Source organism: Augochlora pura, chromosome 6 (genome assembly GCF_028453695.1).
Source record: "Augochlora pura isolate Apur16 chromosome 6, APUR_v2.2.1, whole genome shotgun sequence".
NCBI classification, from domain to species: domain Eukaryota; kingdom Metazoa; phylum Arthropoda; class Insecta; order Hymenoptera; family Halictidae; genus Augochlora; species Augochlora pura.
Genome location: NC_135777.1, coordinates 4,060,466 through 4,079,059, shown reverse-complemented (window position 1 = coordinate 4,079,059; position 18,594 = coordinate 4,060,466). Strand labels below are relative to the sequence as shown.

The 18,594-nt window shown below is 40.7% G+C and overlaps 1 protein-coding gene across 6 annotated transcripts in view; it reads left to right on the top strand.

Moving 5' to 3' along the window:
- LOC144471027 (venom dipeptidyl peptidase 4) overlaps positions 1-18,594 on the top strand; it is a 370,685-nt gene that overhangs the window by 230,673 nt on the left and 121,418 nt on the right. For all 6 annotated transcript variants that reach the window (XM_078182680.1, XM_078182678.1, XM_078182679.1 and 3 more), the window contains one exon: positions 12,845-13,014. In XM_078182680.1, coding sequence (XP_078038806.1) covers positions 12,845-13,014 — 170 coding nt within the window. The remainder of the gene's footprint in view (positions 1-12,844; positions 13,015-18,594) is intronic.

The window sequence follows — 18,594 nt, the reverse complement described above, 5'->3', positions numbered from 1 at the left end:
CGAGAATCGCGTTTATTAATACAACTATTACGCTTCCGGCTCTGCTGGACATTTTACCGGCATTGTTAAAGTCTACGGTGTTTGAGAACGTCTTAGTTTTAGAACCGGAGCGGACATCGGAGGCGATTCGGTTTAGTTCGAATAAATGGAAATTACTTTCTCGAGTCGAATTTTAGCCGGCGGTTTTCCGAATTAATATTTCCAATTCATTTGACGAATTCGGTTTTATTCGAACAGTGCTTTGAGTTAATTTTTCGAATTCAATTTTATACGAACAGTGTTTCGAATTAATTTGACGAATTCGATTTTATACGAACAGTGCTTTGAGTTAATTTTTCGAATTCAATTTTATACGAACAGTTTTTCGAATTAATTTGACGAATTCAGTTTTATTCGAACAGTGCTTTGAGTTAATTTTTCGAATTCAATTTTATACGAACAGTGTTTCGAATTAATTTGACGAATTCAGTTTTATTCGAACAATGCTTTGAATTAATTTTTCGAATTCAATTTTATTCCAACGATGCTTTGATTTAATTTTTCGAATTTAATTTTATATGAACAATGCTTTGATTTAATTTTTCGAATTCAATTTTACTCGAACAGTGTTTTGAGTTAATTTTTCGAATTCAATTTTACTCGAACAGTATTTTGAATTATTTTCTTAGAATTGAATTTTACTTGAATATCATTCGAATCGATTTTAGTCATTCAAATCTCGAACATTTCGAATGATTCCAATTCAATTTAATTCGAATAAAAATTTAGTGTCATAATCATTCGAATGGATTAATTTGAAATGGCAGAACAATTAAAAAAAGAAAAATATAAAAATTGAAAAATAGAGAGAATGAAACTCGTGAAAATAATTCAAGAGAGAAATAAAGTTCTACCTCGACAATTCTCCATCCTGACATAAATAATTACAGAAACTCTGTTTAAATTACTAATATACCTTTATCACACACACTTTCCACAATTTCAATAAATCCTTCAAAGCAAACAGACCAGCATAATAAAGTTCTTAGTTACTAAAAATTCACAAAAATAACCAATAGAACGAACACCCACACAAACTAACAAATAAATTTCATTAAACGCCATCCCCTGCTCGAATAAATGATTAAAAATCGCGAAACGATTTAATTCAACCTTACCAAAACCATTTTGCCGTTCAAACATAGATGATAGAATTCCCGGAAACGTAGAAAATCGTTCCTCGACATTCGACGCCGCGAATCGTCAAAGTTTCGGTAACGACGGTAACGCGGCAAGATAATTTCCGAGTGATATTCCACGGCGCCCGAAAACGTCGAAGTTTCCATTTCATTAATCAACCTCGCGGAAAGTTACGAGGAAAAGCGTGTAGCGTCGCGCGTCACGAATACTTTGCCCGCGGACGATCAGTCGACGGTGCCGGCGGAATCGCGACCCGGAAATACGACAGCGCCGGAAGTGCCTCGAACCGGCGGGACCCGGCGCGTCACGGCGCGAATTATTACGCGATTTCTGGCCGGACGATTTGAAACGGCAGTGATTTCCGAGCGCGCGCGTCCCCTCCCCCCACCACGAATCTCGCGAAACAGATTTACAATTATCCGACTGGGGAATCGGATGGGACGCGCGGGACGCTTAACGCCGAATATCGTCTTCAATTCGTTGGGAATTCGTTTCTGTTCCGGCGAACCAGCTGCCGGGGGCTTTTGATGCTCGGCGCTTTAGCTGGGACGCGCCGGGGTTGAAAGGACACCTTTGAGAACCGGGGAAAACCTGACTGCGACTTCGAATCGTGACGCGAATTCGGCTGGTCGTTCTGGCGGCTGAGTACCAATTTGAGATCCGTTATCCTCGATCATCGTCTCCGCAGATTACCGAAAGAAACGGCGCAAACGATCCCGTAGATGATAATGCGCTATCGCGTTTTAACGTGTCGTTAGATTGGCGCGGTGCATCCATGATTTAAGTCAATTCTATTCGACTCTATTCATTTTAATTCAATTTGATTTAATTTAATTTAATTAAAATAAATTCTATAGCAAGTCTAACAATTAGATATTGTTACTTGGGAATACAGTCAATTCAACAATAATTCTAACGATTAAATATTGTTGGAGATCGATCGCAGCCATTCGCGAAACAAAACGACAAGTTTAAAATTCATATACTTGTATATATGGGGACGAATCAAGTATTGAATAAAACATCGTCGAAATTATAAAACAACGATGGTTGTGTATATTAATCTTTGCCGAAACTATCCGAAGTTCTTAAGTAGGGGCGGAAGCATAGGCCGGAGTACTCGTTCGTGTCGTGTCTCGCCGAAAACCACCCCTTAAACCGCAGCCGCCCTCGGAGCGGATCAACTTGTGGGATAAATAATTCCGGAGACACCGACGACCCGGGATAAATAATTAGCTGAAGGTAAAGGGAATTCACCGTTCCGAGGTTTTCTCCTTCGCGACGCCGCGCATTAGGGTATTTAGCCCCCGCGAACGGGGTGCACAGCATTTTCTGACCGGGACCATATATATTCGGTCGAGCTTTTCAATATTTTCGGTACGCGCATTCTTCGTTACCAATTACACAAATTATTATTATCAGTAATTGGCTGGTTAATTAATTAATATCATTCTGGAAATTGTACAAATTTAGGTTAATTAATTTTTGCGACAGTAGCAACAGTCGAGAAGAAAACGGGGGACGTAGAAAATTGTTTTCAGTGTACTGTGATGAAAACAGTGTTAAATAGTATTGTATATACAATACAATTATTGCGTAATTATATTGTATAATTGTAAAAGTATGAAATTATTAACAGACGTTCTTTAACGTTAAAATGTCCTCCTTCAACCCCTTTTGCTAAAACAATATCAAATATAAAAGACGTCGTCCAACCCTTCTCCCTTTACAAACAATATGAAACAAAAATGTTTAAAAAACATATTAATAAAAGCAGCATTAAACACCATCGCTGTCATAAACGACAATATTAAATTACATTAAATATTTTAACCTTGCATCATGGACATCCTACGACCGCGTAAAACAATTTACAAGAATCACAAACCAAAATACCACATTATATTCAAAATGTTAACTTATTCATCCGCATAGCTCTCTTATTATTTTCAATTTTGAAAACATTTACCAAAACCGGACATAATTTTGCTTTTGGCTGGCTCTCCGGACCACTACTCCGTTCATCCCCGAGATTTTCTTCATCGCGTCGGCGTGGCAAGGGGTGGTGGCGAGGCAAGGCGAGGCAAGGCGACGCCACCCTGCCTCACCTTCGACCTCCTCTCCCGTGTCCTCGGCCCGTTCCACGCTGAATTTCACCCTCGGGATATTTCTCTCCCTCGTCACGTCCAGCGAGCTGCGCAACGCAGCGTCGAGTCTTTGTGCGCCACCCCTTCCCGCTCCGTTGCGACCCTCTTCCTCTCTATCTTTTTCTTCTCCACCCTCTGTCTCTCTCTCTCTCTCTCTCTCTGTTCCTGGCTGTCTCTTTTGTCTCGCTATCATGTCTCTGTCTTTCCTGTGTCTCTCTACCTCTCTTGTGTCTCTCTGCTTCTTCTGCTCTCCATAAATTCGAGCCCCTGTCTTCCCTTCTCAGTCTCTCTCTCTCTATGTCTCTTTCTCTTCTCTTCTCTTCTCAGTCTCTCTCTCTCTCTTCTCTTGTTAGGATCTTTCTCTTTCTCTTTCTTTCTTCTCAGTTCCTATTTCTCTCTGTCTCTTTCGTCTCACTATCTCTCCATCTCTTTGTCTCTTGTCTCTATCTCTCTATATTTCTGTCTGTTTCCTTCTCTCTCTCTCTCTCTCTTGCTATCTTTACCTATCTTTCTGTATCTCTGTCTTTATTTATATTCTCTCTCTGTATTGCGTTTGTTTTTCTATCCCTCTCAGTCTCTATCTTCTTGTCCCTCTTGCTACCTCTCTAAGTATTTCTTGGCCTCTCGCAGTCACTGTCTCTTCTCTCTCTATCTCCCTGTTTCTCCTCTCTCCCTTTCTCTGTCTCTTGTTTCTCTATCTCTCTTCCTCCCTCTCTTTATTTCTCTCGCTCTCGTCTCTCTATCTCTCTGTCTCTCGTCTCTCTATTTCTGCACCCTTCTCACTCTGCCTTCCTCTCGCTTCCTCCATACACATTTCTCTGTCTCTCTACGCTCCTCTTTCTCTCTGTCACTCTGTATCCTTCTCTCTATTTCTCACTCTTTCTCCGTCTTCCTCTCTCCACCCCATATTTTAGTCTTTTTGGTCTGTTTCCTTTTGTGTTTGCAGACCTCCGACTCGTTCAGGTCCTGTATCCTCTCTCCAACTCCCTCTTCCTTCTCTCTCTCTCTCTCTCTCTTCCTCTCTCTGTTACTCTCGCTTTCTCCCTCTCTCTGTCGGTCTCTCGGTCGCTTCCTCCATTTCTCTCTGTTTCTCCGGGCTTTCTTCGGCCGGCGTTCCTCTTCTCCGGCGACTTTTCCTCTTCCGGCGGCGCTCGAAGGAAAATTTACCCTCTACAAGGTCCGCCTAGGGCCTGACATCCGCGAAATATGCCAACCCCTGGCAGCGCACTGCGCACAGCAGCCCACTACTCCAGCCTCGGCGGAACCCTCTTCGGAACGCTCTCTCCGGTATTTACGTCCTGCTACGCCGCGGGACATCCCTTTTCTAGGACAACGAATAGAAGAACTGAATCTCTCTCTCTCTCGCTCTCCCTCTCTCCTTCGCCCCTCTGCGTCATTCCTTCCGCAGCAACGACGCGCGTACTGCTGACAATTAAAATAGTCGTGGCCCCGATCCACGACGAATATCTTTTAAACAGATGGAATACAGAGAACATAGGAAATTAATTTTTAGCGAAAATTCGCGGACAATGTCCCTTAACCTTAATTTATTAGATAAAAGTGATTCGAGCGTGTTCTGCGACTATTTCGCTACGAGTAGCGTTAGATAGGCGAAACGTGGTTTCGATGATATATATTTTAGGATAAAAATCTTTATTTATACTAGAATATCATATAAATAATATGTATAGACGATATAAAAATAAATAAAAAATATATAAGATATAAAACTTGTATATTATAATATAAATTGTTCGAGAGACGGTCTATATTAGAATAAAACTTTTTATTTATATTACAGTATTATATAAATAATATGTACTTGAAATATAAATAGTTCGAGGGATAGTTTATATTACAATGAACTTATTTAATTGTTTTACAATATAATATAAACAGTATATATATATATACAACGCAATAATACAATATAAATATAGGTGGAAAATATACACAATATAAAATACATACACAAAATATACAGTACGTAAAATATATATAACAATATGAATAATTCAAGGGAAAAGTCCACTATGAAAATATTAAACAAACAATCCCGGTAAATCCTCGTTGAATTTCAGAAACGAAACCACCCCACCGAGGAACGCCGCAGCGGCGATCTTTTTTAACAACGTTCGTAACATTTTCACGCGAATTAAATAAATTATTCCCGGGCGTTAAAGGCTCGAGAGTGCCGACAACATTTTTAAAATGCGTCGGGAGACGATCGTTAGCGCGAAGAGAGTGCCAGGTGAGCAGTGCCCGAGTTAGTCCGGCCCGCGCCCCGCGCATAATTTCCTCGGCTGCTTATCGAGAGGCGTGCACAGCACGATGGGTATCGGGCTGCTAATAAACTCTAATGGGGGGCTATTAAATGCTTAGCGGCGGCGCAACTGTTCCTCCATTGTTGCATTCCGCCTGAATTATTACGATCTTGTCAAACACGTGCTAGGGGCACACGCGCGCTCATTGTCCGACCAGTAATACTGTCTCGCGTTCGGCCATTATGCGGCTCGAGAAAACCAATTTTAATGGCACTCGATGTCGCTGGCCCGTACATCGATTCGCGTTACGAACTTCGATTAATATCGAGCAGAATTACACGCGAGAGTCGCGCGAGTCGTCGATCGAAATTTCGATTGCTATTCGATCGAACCGCGCGAAATTTCTCGATTTTTTTATAGAATGTTATGTCATATTACATGATATTAATATATTTATTGTTGTAGACTAGCATATGGTACTGTATAATATTAATATATCTATTCTTGTATACTAATGTACAATATCGTTCAACATTGATATATTAATCATCGCATACAATCACAAAATATTACACAATATCAATATACTCATTATTATTTAATAAATGCATTACAAAACAGTGGATCGTCTCAAAACTCGTCGAATACAAAATATAATAATTAACTTGACTTCTTTTAATGGAAATCTGTATTTCTATTTGTCTACTTTGATCCTGCGCGAAAAAGGATCAGCTTTTGCACGGAAACGTTTTATCTTGCGGCAAACGAAGTTGAAACGTTACGCGTCCAAGCTGCATATTTGATCAGAAATACTTTTAAAATGAAATTCAGCTTACGAAACCCAAAATATGTATTTTTAATTCGGCCTCTCTAATTTCTCGACTCTGCCAAATATTCTGCGAATCTATGCGCGCGATGGAAACGGTTTAATTGAATTATTATAAAAGGCGAGTCAGATAGCAGTGCATATCATTTTGACGAATTTAAAATTAATTATTTAAAATATTTAAGTTATATATATATTTTATATATATTATTATATTATATATTATATATTACTATAATATATATTATCATAATATGTATATTTAAGTTATATATTGTATATAAAATAAAATATTTAAGTTTTTAAATAATTAATTTTCAATTCGTTAAAATTTTTATTTTATATATATCTGAAATTTGAATATATATATTCTGAAATTTCTGAAGTCTTCTCGCATTTTTTTCCCGGTGATACTTTTATCATCGATTCGTAAAATTCCCCGGTGTCCAATCCGACCGGGGCGTAACTTGTTACGAACGAAAGGAGCCCCGGCCGCCGTGTAACCGCGGAACATATTTTTCCATTTGTCCCTGGGCAGAGGGTCGTCGCGTGACGAAGGTGCGCTTGTAAAAATTACAACGAACAGGAAACGCGACGGGATTGTAAAAGATTATTTCGTTGCTGCTCCGGAAAATCACGGGTCCCCTAATTCCCAGACACCGCGAAACCAGACGCGGTCTGGAAACCTGCACCCACGGATACTCGGATTAAAAGCGTTATTTGTTTATAATACAAATTAAGTAGTTAATTGGAAAGATTGTCGTTGAGCTACGTTCAAATTTTAGCGACCTCTATTGGAAATATATAAAGAGTTCTGAAATTTATTAGAAGTTTTTATTATACATTGATTGAAGATTGAGAAATTGATTGGAAATTAACATAGTTTGTATATAAATTTTACAGTTATCATTTCTATATAAATTCTAGAGTTATTATTATTAATTTCTATATAAATTCTAGAGTTATTATTATTAATTTCTATATAAATTCTAGATTTATTATTATTATTATTTTCTACATAAATTCTAGAGTTCATTATAAATATTTATGTAAATATAAATGTAATGAATTCTCAAATTTACTACAGATTCCTATTACACATAAATCTCAAAATCAATTATAAATTTGCACGTCTCACGCATCATTTCTAATTATTATTAACTTTTATATAAATACTAAAATTTGTTACAAATTCGATGCGAACTCTCAACACCATCGCAAACTATTAACATCATTATAAATATCTAGAAAAATTCCAAGATTCTCGATTTTGTAAATACAAGCGAATTTTTATTACAAATTTACAGTCCCGCAATTTTTTAATAACGTAGTAAATGCTTTCGCAGAACTCTCTCTCTATCTCCGGGCACGCAGACATTTATTAATCATTTCCACCAAGCACGACTAACATTGAAACAACTTACGCGTGCCGTCCTATGGAACATAAATAACACTCGAAAAGTGCGCAACATGCACAGAGAACGGGGGCAGCCTTTGCAGCTCGGATTATCAAAGCCCTCTCAGAGAGGGTGAGAGAGGGGGGGAGGGGGTAGAGAGAAAGATAGATAGAGGAAAGGGATTGTTAATACGAATTCGAAATTACAGATGCTAATTGGCAACGAGAAATACTCTTTGTAATTTTATTTCCCAAATTAAGTGTTCCGCCTGCACCGATTGTAACATATTGCCGGCGCGCTTTAACTTTTCATTAAATTTTGTTGGCCGGCGTGTACGCGAGCCGGTCAAACATGCTGTTGCAGCCGAATGCAAAGGTGGAACGATTAAATATGAAATTTAATGAATTTCTCTGTAGACTTTGTTATTTCGCTCGCGATTCGTTATTAAGTTGTAAGGCCGACCTCGACGCGCTCGCGTTTCATTTCCCCGGTCCCGTTAATTCGAACAAAAAAAATCCCGTTCTTACGGGGCAATCGTTGGCGACGCGAATAAAATCGTTCGCAATCGGTGCAAACTATACCTTTCATCCCTTCCGTTCGATTAATCGCGATGCGCCCCGTACAAAAATCCGAATTGTTCGTTTTTTAAGGCAATTCTCTCTCTCTCTCTCTCTCTCTCTCTCTCTCGAATCAACGAGAACTTTTTCTATAACGTTAACGCGGAAAATTGTGTGAAATCTTTTTTATGGATACCGTAGAAACGAAGAGGAACGTTCCTGTTTTAATGGAAAAATTGCTCCCGTACGCGTGGACCACCATAATATCACAAAATTAAAGTTTATTAGATGGTGTAAGATCGTCGACAGTTTTTGCAAATAATGATTCGCGAGGTACATATGTACTTGAATCTTGAAAAATAATTTAAAAATGATAGTCATTTGTCAGAAATCTTTTGCTATTTTTCTTCTCTTTTTTCTAGTGATAATAGTAGTTTTTTTTCTAGTGATAATTTGGTTCGGTTATGGCGACGATTTATAATAAAATGGCAATTTCGTGCGTATTTCATTCGAGTAACATTTTCATCCTTTAATATCGCGAAGCAATGATGTGGATAAATTCTTCGAAACGAATTCGATTTGTTGATCGAAGCAAGTGTGTCTTTTCGCTGGTGTACGGTGTCCCATGGTTCGCGTCTATTTGCGAAAGGGGGGTTGCAGGGGGTTTCTTTCGGCGTCGTAAATAGTGTGTTTAAAGTTCGACTGGGAGCACTTAGCTTCTGCACGTCGATTCGCGGTAATTTAGCAACGGTTCCTGCGAGGAGACCGAGATAGAGACGAAGAGAGAGCGAAGGAGAGACGAAGAGAGAGAGCGCGGGAGAGACGAAGAGAGACGAAGAGAGCGAGGGAGAGAGACTAAGAGAGAGACTAACTGAGACTGACGAAGAAACGAAGAGGAGCGAAGAGGGAAACGAGGAGAGAAAAACGAAAAGAAAAACGATGAGAGAAACGAAGAGAGAAATTAAGAGAGAGAGAGAGAGAGAGAGAGAGAGAAATATAGGGAGAAACGGAAAAAGAAACAACGAGAGAGCAATAGAGAAAGGAGGAGAAAACTAAAGGGCGAGAGAGAGAAACGGTGTGACAAATTAAGAGAGAGCAACGAAGAGAAAGAGAGAGAGAAAGAAACGAAGAGAGAGCAAGAGAGAAAAGAAGAGCGAGCACGAGAGAAAAGAGGAGAGAAATTTAAAAAGAGAGAAACAGAGAGACAAGTTAAGAGAGAGCAACGAAGAGAGAAATTACGAGAGAGAGAGAGAAGCGAAGAGAGAAATTAAGGGGTAGCGCGAGAGAGCCTTTTCGTTTCGCCAAACGACAGAATTATATTAGCGTATATAATATCGTCGCGCGGCGCTTTAATTACCCCATACCTCGGCGGAACGACTTAATTAGCCGGCTTTCGCGTACTCCGCGATCGATGAACGATATTTGTTCACGTTTTCGCAAGCTTTGTTGCGGCCTCGACCGGAACGATCGCTTCCCTCGAACGGAGACGTTCTTTGGGTTACTTACGGCTACATGTTGTTTCCCCTGATCGATGGGAAATGCATTTACAGGAGAAACTTGATTTATGCGGCAAACTTCGTGTACAAGGAGGCGCGCGCTCGTAATGGGGAGAATTGCCGCCGCTTCGGGCACGGTGAAAAATTCCACGGGAATATTTTACGGGGAACTTTCCGAGGTATTTTAGCGCAAGTTGTACAGTCGTTTCAACGATCGTTCTCTATTTGTTAAAAAAAAAAAATTGTTCTGTTTGTCGATTGGAATACTTCGATACCGTTTTTATTTTTTTTTTGCAGAGCAGACTCTTTTATTTATTCGAATGATTATCTTTTTTAGTTGAACTCGCAACAAATTATTTTGCCCTCCGCCTCGCTCTCTGTTCTAGTTGATGATTCTATTTATTTATTCGAGCGATTTTTTTTATTTTTCATTCGGATAAATCGTTCGAGCGGAGATTCTAAAATTGTTCGAATAAAGGCTGCGAAACAATTTGACTAGACGCTGTGAAACAATGGAAAATTATTCGAGCGAAGATTGTAAAACTATTGGAATTATTGCAAAATAATTCGAGTAGAGTTCGTAAAATTATCCAAACACTAATGCCAATAATTATCGACTGTCGCATCATTTTTGAAGTACCCTTCTCGTGCAATGGAAAAACAGTTAATTACAAAAAATTAACGTCAATAAAACAAATAGATAAACTACAAACAAATACTATATTTTTACGATTTCTATCCAAATCGACTATTTCTTCACCAAATTACAAAAATACATTCTTCTCTCAATAGCAATCAACTCCATCGCTCAACAAAAATTTTCTTTCAAATAACAGGACGACCCTTCGTCCGACTTAGAATTTTTTCCCCCCGACCAACAGTAGCAACTGCTTCGATCACCCTCGAATTTTAATTCCCTTCGACAGCGAGCGAAAATTCTCTCCGTTGATCCCGAGCCACCGCCGAATGAAATTCCGCCGAAGTCAACCATCAATGCCGTGAAACGTAAAAATTCGCCCGAGCCGGAGTCGTCCTGGGAAAAGCACCGCGACGGCGTCGGAGCACGGTGTTAGTATAAATGATCATAGAATTATTCAGTGGTTGCTGGAAAATGGATTAGCGAATTCCGTGGAGCGTGGCGACGGTAAGAATCACGGAGTCGCTGGTTATTGACAGAGAGATATAGAGAGAAAGAAGACCGGGTCGGGAGGGGAGGGGGGAACGGTCGAGGAAGAAGATCGCGAGCCGGGGGGGAGGGAGGCAGATCGTCCTCGGTTGATCGAAATCTCGAGGCGTCGCGCTTTCCCGTCGCGCTTGCCGTCGCGAGCCGGCTGAATGGTCCCCGGAATATCTTGAGCAACGGCGAGCAAAATTACGCATGAATTATTCGGGAAGTTTGTTCAGCCGTGCGCGAACCGGGAGGGTGGCTGGAGCCGAGCGGTGCCGAGCAGCGCCGAGCCGTTGGAGATGACACGCGCGGGTGTGGTTCTTATCAGAAGTTTCCGAGGATTTCGCTGTCCACGCGCGACTTATCAACGGCCGTTCCGCGTACACGCCGACGGCCCGAAGTTGCGAGAGAACGCGAAAATTCTTTGCGAACGAGACTCGCATACTTCGCCGAACTCGTTGCGCCCCGATTAGCCGCGGGCGTCTTCCATTATTCATCGTTCGACGGCGATCTTTGCGCGGCGGAACAATTCGGTAGTTGTAGGATTGATACAACGGGTTCTGGAAGGTTCCGCCGGGTCTTTTGAAGCAACTTTTTCCTTTGCACAAATTTTCTATCGGGCTTTGTTTACGAGTTATTAGGGGAAAATTCTTGACCAATGAGGAGCGAGATCGGCTGAGACCAGGCGAGAGAGCCTATTAGTGGAAAGGGGCGTTATCCGCTAGTTGGATTGTCTCGGAGGTGGGAGAAGACTCGCGTCTCAATGGACATTGGTTTTTGGCAATAAATCGTTCAGTTATGGCAGAAAAAATATGATATTAAATGTTGTGTTAAATTACATTATTTCTCTTATTCAGAGAGACTTTTCGGACACCCTGTATAAACCCTAAACTCATTCTTTTTATTCATTAGTTATTCTTCAAATCCAGATACGGGTAGAGACGAAAACTGAAATTGTATTCCATTACTTTAATGAGTCCATGGAAATGCAATAATATTGGAACTTTATTTAAATATTAAGTAGACTTAAGTAATATTATAGACAAAATGTTCGTCATACTACTTCCAATATTTTAGATAATTTATAGTTCGAATGAAACAGAATATGGAACATAAAATTTCAGTAAATAAAATATTGATTTTGCTAATCGACGGCATGAGATAATCCCAAACGTCGAATAAATATTTGATTTCATAGCGTGAAACGTGGAATGGAGTTGCTTATTCCGGATTGAAATCAATATTTTATTTTAGACAAATTAAAACCGGGAACAAAACGTCGTTTAATTCGATAATGTACAGTACAATATCGAATCATGTAAATATAATATGTAATTAATATTATACATATAATATTGAAACAAAACAGCGATAGATACCCGAGTATTTTCTTAACAATTTTATGGATCTTTTAAATGAATCGTTTAAATATATTTATCGCTTTCTACTGGCTCTGTCAATTTATTTTATAGATAATACTAATTTAATTGCAACGATATTTAACTCTGCAGTTTCGGCGGTATTATACTCGTATTTTCGATCATTATTATTTTTATTCTTATATTATATACTATTTTTATTTATTATTATTATTATTTAATATTATATTTCTATTTATTTCGTGTTAATATTATTACTATGTTTATCTTGAGATTATATATTATTTCTACGTGGTATCTTACGCCAATGCGAGCATAGTGACGAGGCGCAAACAACGTTGCAAATCGTTGGCGGTCGACGATGCAATTAAACGTTGACTGCAGGAATGTTTGGCGGCATTTACGAGCTGTCGCTCGCTTTTTGATTTCAGAGGAGGTGTTCGGATCAAACAAGGCTTTATGGTTCTCTCCGAGCGGCACTAAACTGGCCTTCGGTTACTTCGACGACACCCTCACGCCGATCATAACGATACCGTTTTACGGCTACCCGGGAAGCCTCACGTTCCAGTACACCTCCGCGATCTCGATCCATTATCCCAAGGTAAGTGCGCCACCGATTTTTTGCATTCCGGTTGCTCCCGGTACTACGGATAGAATCTTGTACGACAAGCGACAACCCCCCGGGGCGATCCTCGAAGGGTTCGCTGTGAGTGAACCCGGGTCTAATGTCCGAGGTTGTGTTCTTCGAACGCCTGTGTTAACACGTCGCTAACCGCGTTCGACATAGATTACGGTAGAACCTCGTTTATGCGACCCCTCCGTTCGACGGACACGTGTAACGGGTTCTATATTTCGTGTAATTTTTCAGATATTAATCTTCGATTTATAGTCGATGGAATTCTCAGCCGAATTAATAGAAAATAGCAGATGTGAGAACTGAGGATATTTCAGGTCGAAGGTGGAAGTAGTTGGAAATAGGAATTATTAGGAATCGTGGAGAATAAGAAATATTAGAGAATATGAGATAGGAGATAGGAGATTGGGAATGTGGAATATGGAATATGGAATATAGAATAGAGAATACAAAATAGGAAATAGGGAAAATGTATGGAATAGGGAATATGAAATAGAGAAAACGAAATAGGAAATGGGAAATAGTAAATAAGGAAAATGGAATATGAAATAGCAAATACGAAATAGGAAATAGGGAATATGAAATAGGGAATATAGATTAGGGAATACGAAATAGGAAATAGGAAATAGAAAATAGGAAATAGGAAATAGAAAGTCGGAAATAGAAAATAGGAAATAGGAAATAGAAAGTCGGAAATAGGAAATAGAAAATAGGAAATAGGGAATATAGAATAGAGTATAGAGAATAGAGAGTAGAGAATGGGAAATATAAAATACAGGATCAAGAATAGAAAATAGGGAATAGAAAATCGAGAGTAGATAATAGAGAGCAGAGAATAAACTATTCATTATTCCAAAGAGTCTCCGCAGTATCGCATCTCAAAACGAGGCTCGTGGAAAAATAAACTGTACCGTTGCATCGCGGAAATAATTGACTGTAACGCGACGGTGATTGATAAAATCCAATCGGTATTGTTTCAACATCGCCGAAGAAAGGTTTTCCCTTGGATCCGTAGAAGTGCCGGCTCGAAGTAGAAAAGGATCCTCTGTTGATAAAACAGTTACCGCCGCCTCTCGGTTTGCCATTCGAGCCGCTGAATTAAGCCAAGTGGCGACCGAGGGTCGCCTCTCCACTGCAAAGGGTTAATTGACTGCGGATGTTTGCGCGAGCTCATATTTTTCGTCGAGTATTATGCAACCGGCGAGATCGAGCAGAGAAATATATCTAATTAGCGGCGGTCCTGCGCCGTATAATATTATCATCCCCTGCCCCGGCCGGCCCCGCGCCCCGCCTGCCCCCACCCACCCATCCTCTCTCATTTATTATGCGGCTCTTTATAAATTAAAGCAGTTTCGCTCGTTACCAAATGCTCTAGCAAATAGAAGAAAAGTGTAGGGCAGCGTCGCGGAAAGGAAATTGCGGAAATCGCTGGAGTGCTCTTCCGTTTCATACCTTTGTTTCTCTTTGACGTTAAGCAATCGTTAGATAGACGGATTTTATTCCAGGTGAAACTAGGTGAACGGAAACAGAAGGATTTCCCGAAAATTTCGTGCCACCCTCAATTTATGCTAACCATTAACCCCTTTGGGCTATGATCTATTCCGCGGCTGCGTTAATTAGCGTCTCTGTTCGTTGCTGATAAATTTATAGCTTTTGTGTTTTGCGATCCTTAATGCAACGTTTAAATGCTAACATTTATAGAGTAAAGGATTAAAAGGGATGAAATTTATTCTTGTTGGACATATATCTTCTTTTCTATTGGTGCAAGCAATTTTTATTACGAGCTTAGAAATTCAGATTCATATATTATATAGTTGTCAATTATTAAATACAGTTTATAGTATGGCTATTACATTATACATTATATTAATATAATATAATAACAGTGATTGGTATTATCAATGTTAGAATATAATAATAAAATATGTACTAATCAATTATATAATGTAACATATAACATAGAAATTATATAAGATATTACATGGACAAAATATATTACTAGTGACTACGACTGTCGCTAACGATTAGCGTTAACAATTCCACAATATAGAACGTAATGTATATTAATTAATTAATTGCACTGAAACCAGAAGTGTATCGGTGTCAGGACGATGCTCGAAAAGTCTGGACTTCCCTCTGTTCGCAAATCGTCGTCGGATTAGCCGACACACGGATTAGCCGTTTCCGCGGCTCGTGTAGACGCGGTATAGAGGAAAGGGTTGGCTCGCGTTGGCCACGGGACAAGGGAAACGCGGCCGGGCTCGAATTTATCTGTTGTTGGGTGATCTTTCTTTATCGCTGCACGTCAACGAAAACTCATCTGGCAGCGGTCAAAGTGGCCCGCTTTGATACTCGTCACGAATATAAAATCCACGGAGCAAAGGTTCCATTTAAAGATCACAGAGATTTCACGGTGAAAGGGCGGGTCGGAGCGTCACAAAAAAAAAATAGAATGAGAAGAAAGGGAAAAAACAGAAGGGAATCGAGCGAGCGGATAAAGGGACCGGCTCTGACAAACACCGAGCGATCGAGAGAGAGAGAGAAAGAGAGAGAGAGAGAGACTGGGTGAGTGATAGAGAGAGAAAAAGAGAAAGAGAGAGAGAGAGAGAAGCGATCCAGAGGACCCGACGACGACGACGACGTCGGGGAAGATGGAAATTTCCGGTTTTTCCAATACAATCGTGCAGACCCAGTTTCTCATCAATATCTCCGCGGTGGTTCGCGTCGTTGGAACACTCTGTCCGCATTAGAACGCTCGCGTTCTGCCGAAGAAATTTATTTTCTCTCTCTTTCTCTCTCTCTCTTTGTTTCCCCTTTTTCACCATTTTCCTCGCCGCACAATGCGTCGCTTAACACTAAAGCTACCAAGCTGGTCGATGTAAGTGATTTCTAATTTTCCTTCATCTGTTTCCGGTATTGTGAATACATTAGGTTGATGCATATGAAACATCGGATTTTTAAGTAAATATAGAAAGCTGCATATCTTTTTTTCAAAAGCCATTGATAAAATCGAAATGTGCTCCATTTGTTTCAATACACTTTTCCCAACGCGAATTTAACCCTTTGCACTCGAATGGTGACTCTGAGGCACCACTAAAATTGTTCTACCACATCCCAAGATAATTTTTATACCAACAAAGCTTAGATTTAACAAATTGTTAAGTAGCGAAACTGTTGGTAGGAGTCACAAGAATCAATTTTGTGTCTACTATTATCGATTATATTTATTGATAAGCCTACTATTATCAATTATATTTATTGATAAGCCTAGCGACTACTATTATCAATTATATTCATTGATAACCCTACTGTCTACTATTATCAATTATATTTATCAATATCAGCACCAGCAATTTCTCGTATCAATTATGCTTCCTCGCACCACTACTAACATCAAATCATCAATTAATTATTTTACAAAACATTCAAACGACACGCTAAACAATATTCACAATTCCATAAACAACCACTAAAAACTTCCCTTCCTCGCTTTCTCTCCGGCACCGTTTCACACCCCCGCGCGTACCAGGGAGAAACGGTCGCAAACGGGCAAGGACGTCGCAAGAACGAGGAAAAAGGACGCCGTAATAACCCAGAAAAGTTGGCGCAGAGGGCTAGAGGTCCGCGGCGGGTGTCGAATCCTCGAAATAGTTCGGAATCCTCGGCGGGCGGCCGCCGCGGCATTAAACGGGATGTATCTAGGACAGTTATAGAGGTTCTGAGCGAGTTTTAATGACGGAACGAGACCGAGTCCGCTCGCGCGCGCGCGCACAGCACGCACACATATTCGCCGGCTCGCGGCCGATTGTGTAAGTTAGATTGTGTAAGTTGAAGGCCCGGTGGGTGGTCCGCGGGGTAGCCGGCCCCCCCCCCTGGAAATTGTTGAAGTTGTAATGAAAAGTCCTTCTGGACCGGATTAAATAACTTCTAAGTGCGGACCGACGGTAATTTTTGTTCGGGGCCAAGTGGGCTTGTCGCGTATTTCCGCGCGGTGCCCCGTTCAAATTACGGGCCCTCCGTGCTCGATTCCCGGGCGGGGAGGGGAGAGGCCGGGTTCGTTATCGCGGAAAAAAAAGAAACGATGGAATACGGAAGCGTCGAACGGACCACGTGACGCGCGGCTGTTTGCCGGCCGGAACGCAGAACAGCTGGACGCCGCGGAACAGCTGCGAGACACGGCTACCCGCGATGATGTTAATTTTTCCATGCGCCTCTTCTGTCTTGCGAGACCCGCAGCCCACGCGCGGCATTCTCTTTCCGCGGGATTCTTTCCTTGAAAAGGTCGAGACGACAAACGACTGCGCGCCGGAACCTGCGCCGAATCTGCCGCGGAAGAAACGCCATCTTCGCTACCACTTTACCTTGGAACATTTGAGAATTGATTTTTTCGAGGATCCTCCGGTTGCATTTACGATTTTTCATTGCTTTTTCCTTGGGATCGGGTAAATTAATATTTATTAAATGTATATGTGCATTTATGACCGTATTATTATTACTATTATTAACGCTTGTCACTCCAAGAATTTTAGGGAACCCTGGAGCGCTGGATTAAGCTTGACAGTATTACTACCGGTTCGAGTGATAAGGGTTAAATAGTATTATTATTGAGCATTATTATTAGGTATTGTTATTATTGCTAGGTATTAATAATGGTAATAACCACGAATGCTTAAAATCCGCGGCCTAATTACAAATTACGAGATATGTTATGACATTTATATTATATGTGTCGTGATATATATTATTACATATATATTATAATATACACTCCCAAAGAAAAGTTACGTTTGCATGTTAGTAGAAGGTAGTTTTTCTGTATCATTGGCACATTTCCTGTACCACAATTATAACGCGAGAAATTAAAGATAGTACGCGTGTGCTATCTATATATATTTTTCTCTGTTAGTGTATATTATAATATATATTACGATACATCATTATTATCAGTGGACTTTCTCGGGTCCCCGACACGGCTCTCGACGCCACCCCGAAAGGTAAACGGTGAAAAGGGTTGAAAAGGCAGCGGCCGGCCCCGGGGGGGATGGTTCAGCGGAAAGGGTGGGCGTGGAATCTGGCACCTGTGCATTTTTTAATGGCCTTTTAGGGGCCGCGATTGATGCCACCGGCAAGAAGCAAATATTGCCCGCCGGAGAAAAAGAGGGTGGAAGCTCGCGGCGGCTGACCTGCCCGATGAATAACATCGCTCCCTTCAACGGGACGGCGACGTCGACGACGACGACGACGATGATGACGAGGACGACGTCGCGGTTAATATTTTCCCTTTTCGTGTTCAGTCGGCCCGAGAACCCGGCGAACTGTGGCACCCTCCGAGCGCGCCGCCATTTTCACCGCGACGCGGGGCACCCTTTCAGTGGAATCGATCGCGAGTAGGCGATTTAGCGATCGCGCTCGATCACACGGCTCTTGGCTCGATGGAAATGCTATTCATCCCATAATACCTATATTATCTGTTACTTCTATGTTTTTAAAATAATAATAACAGTAGTAGTATAATAACAATAATAATTAAAATAAGCTATTAACCCT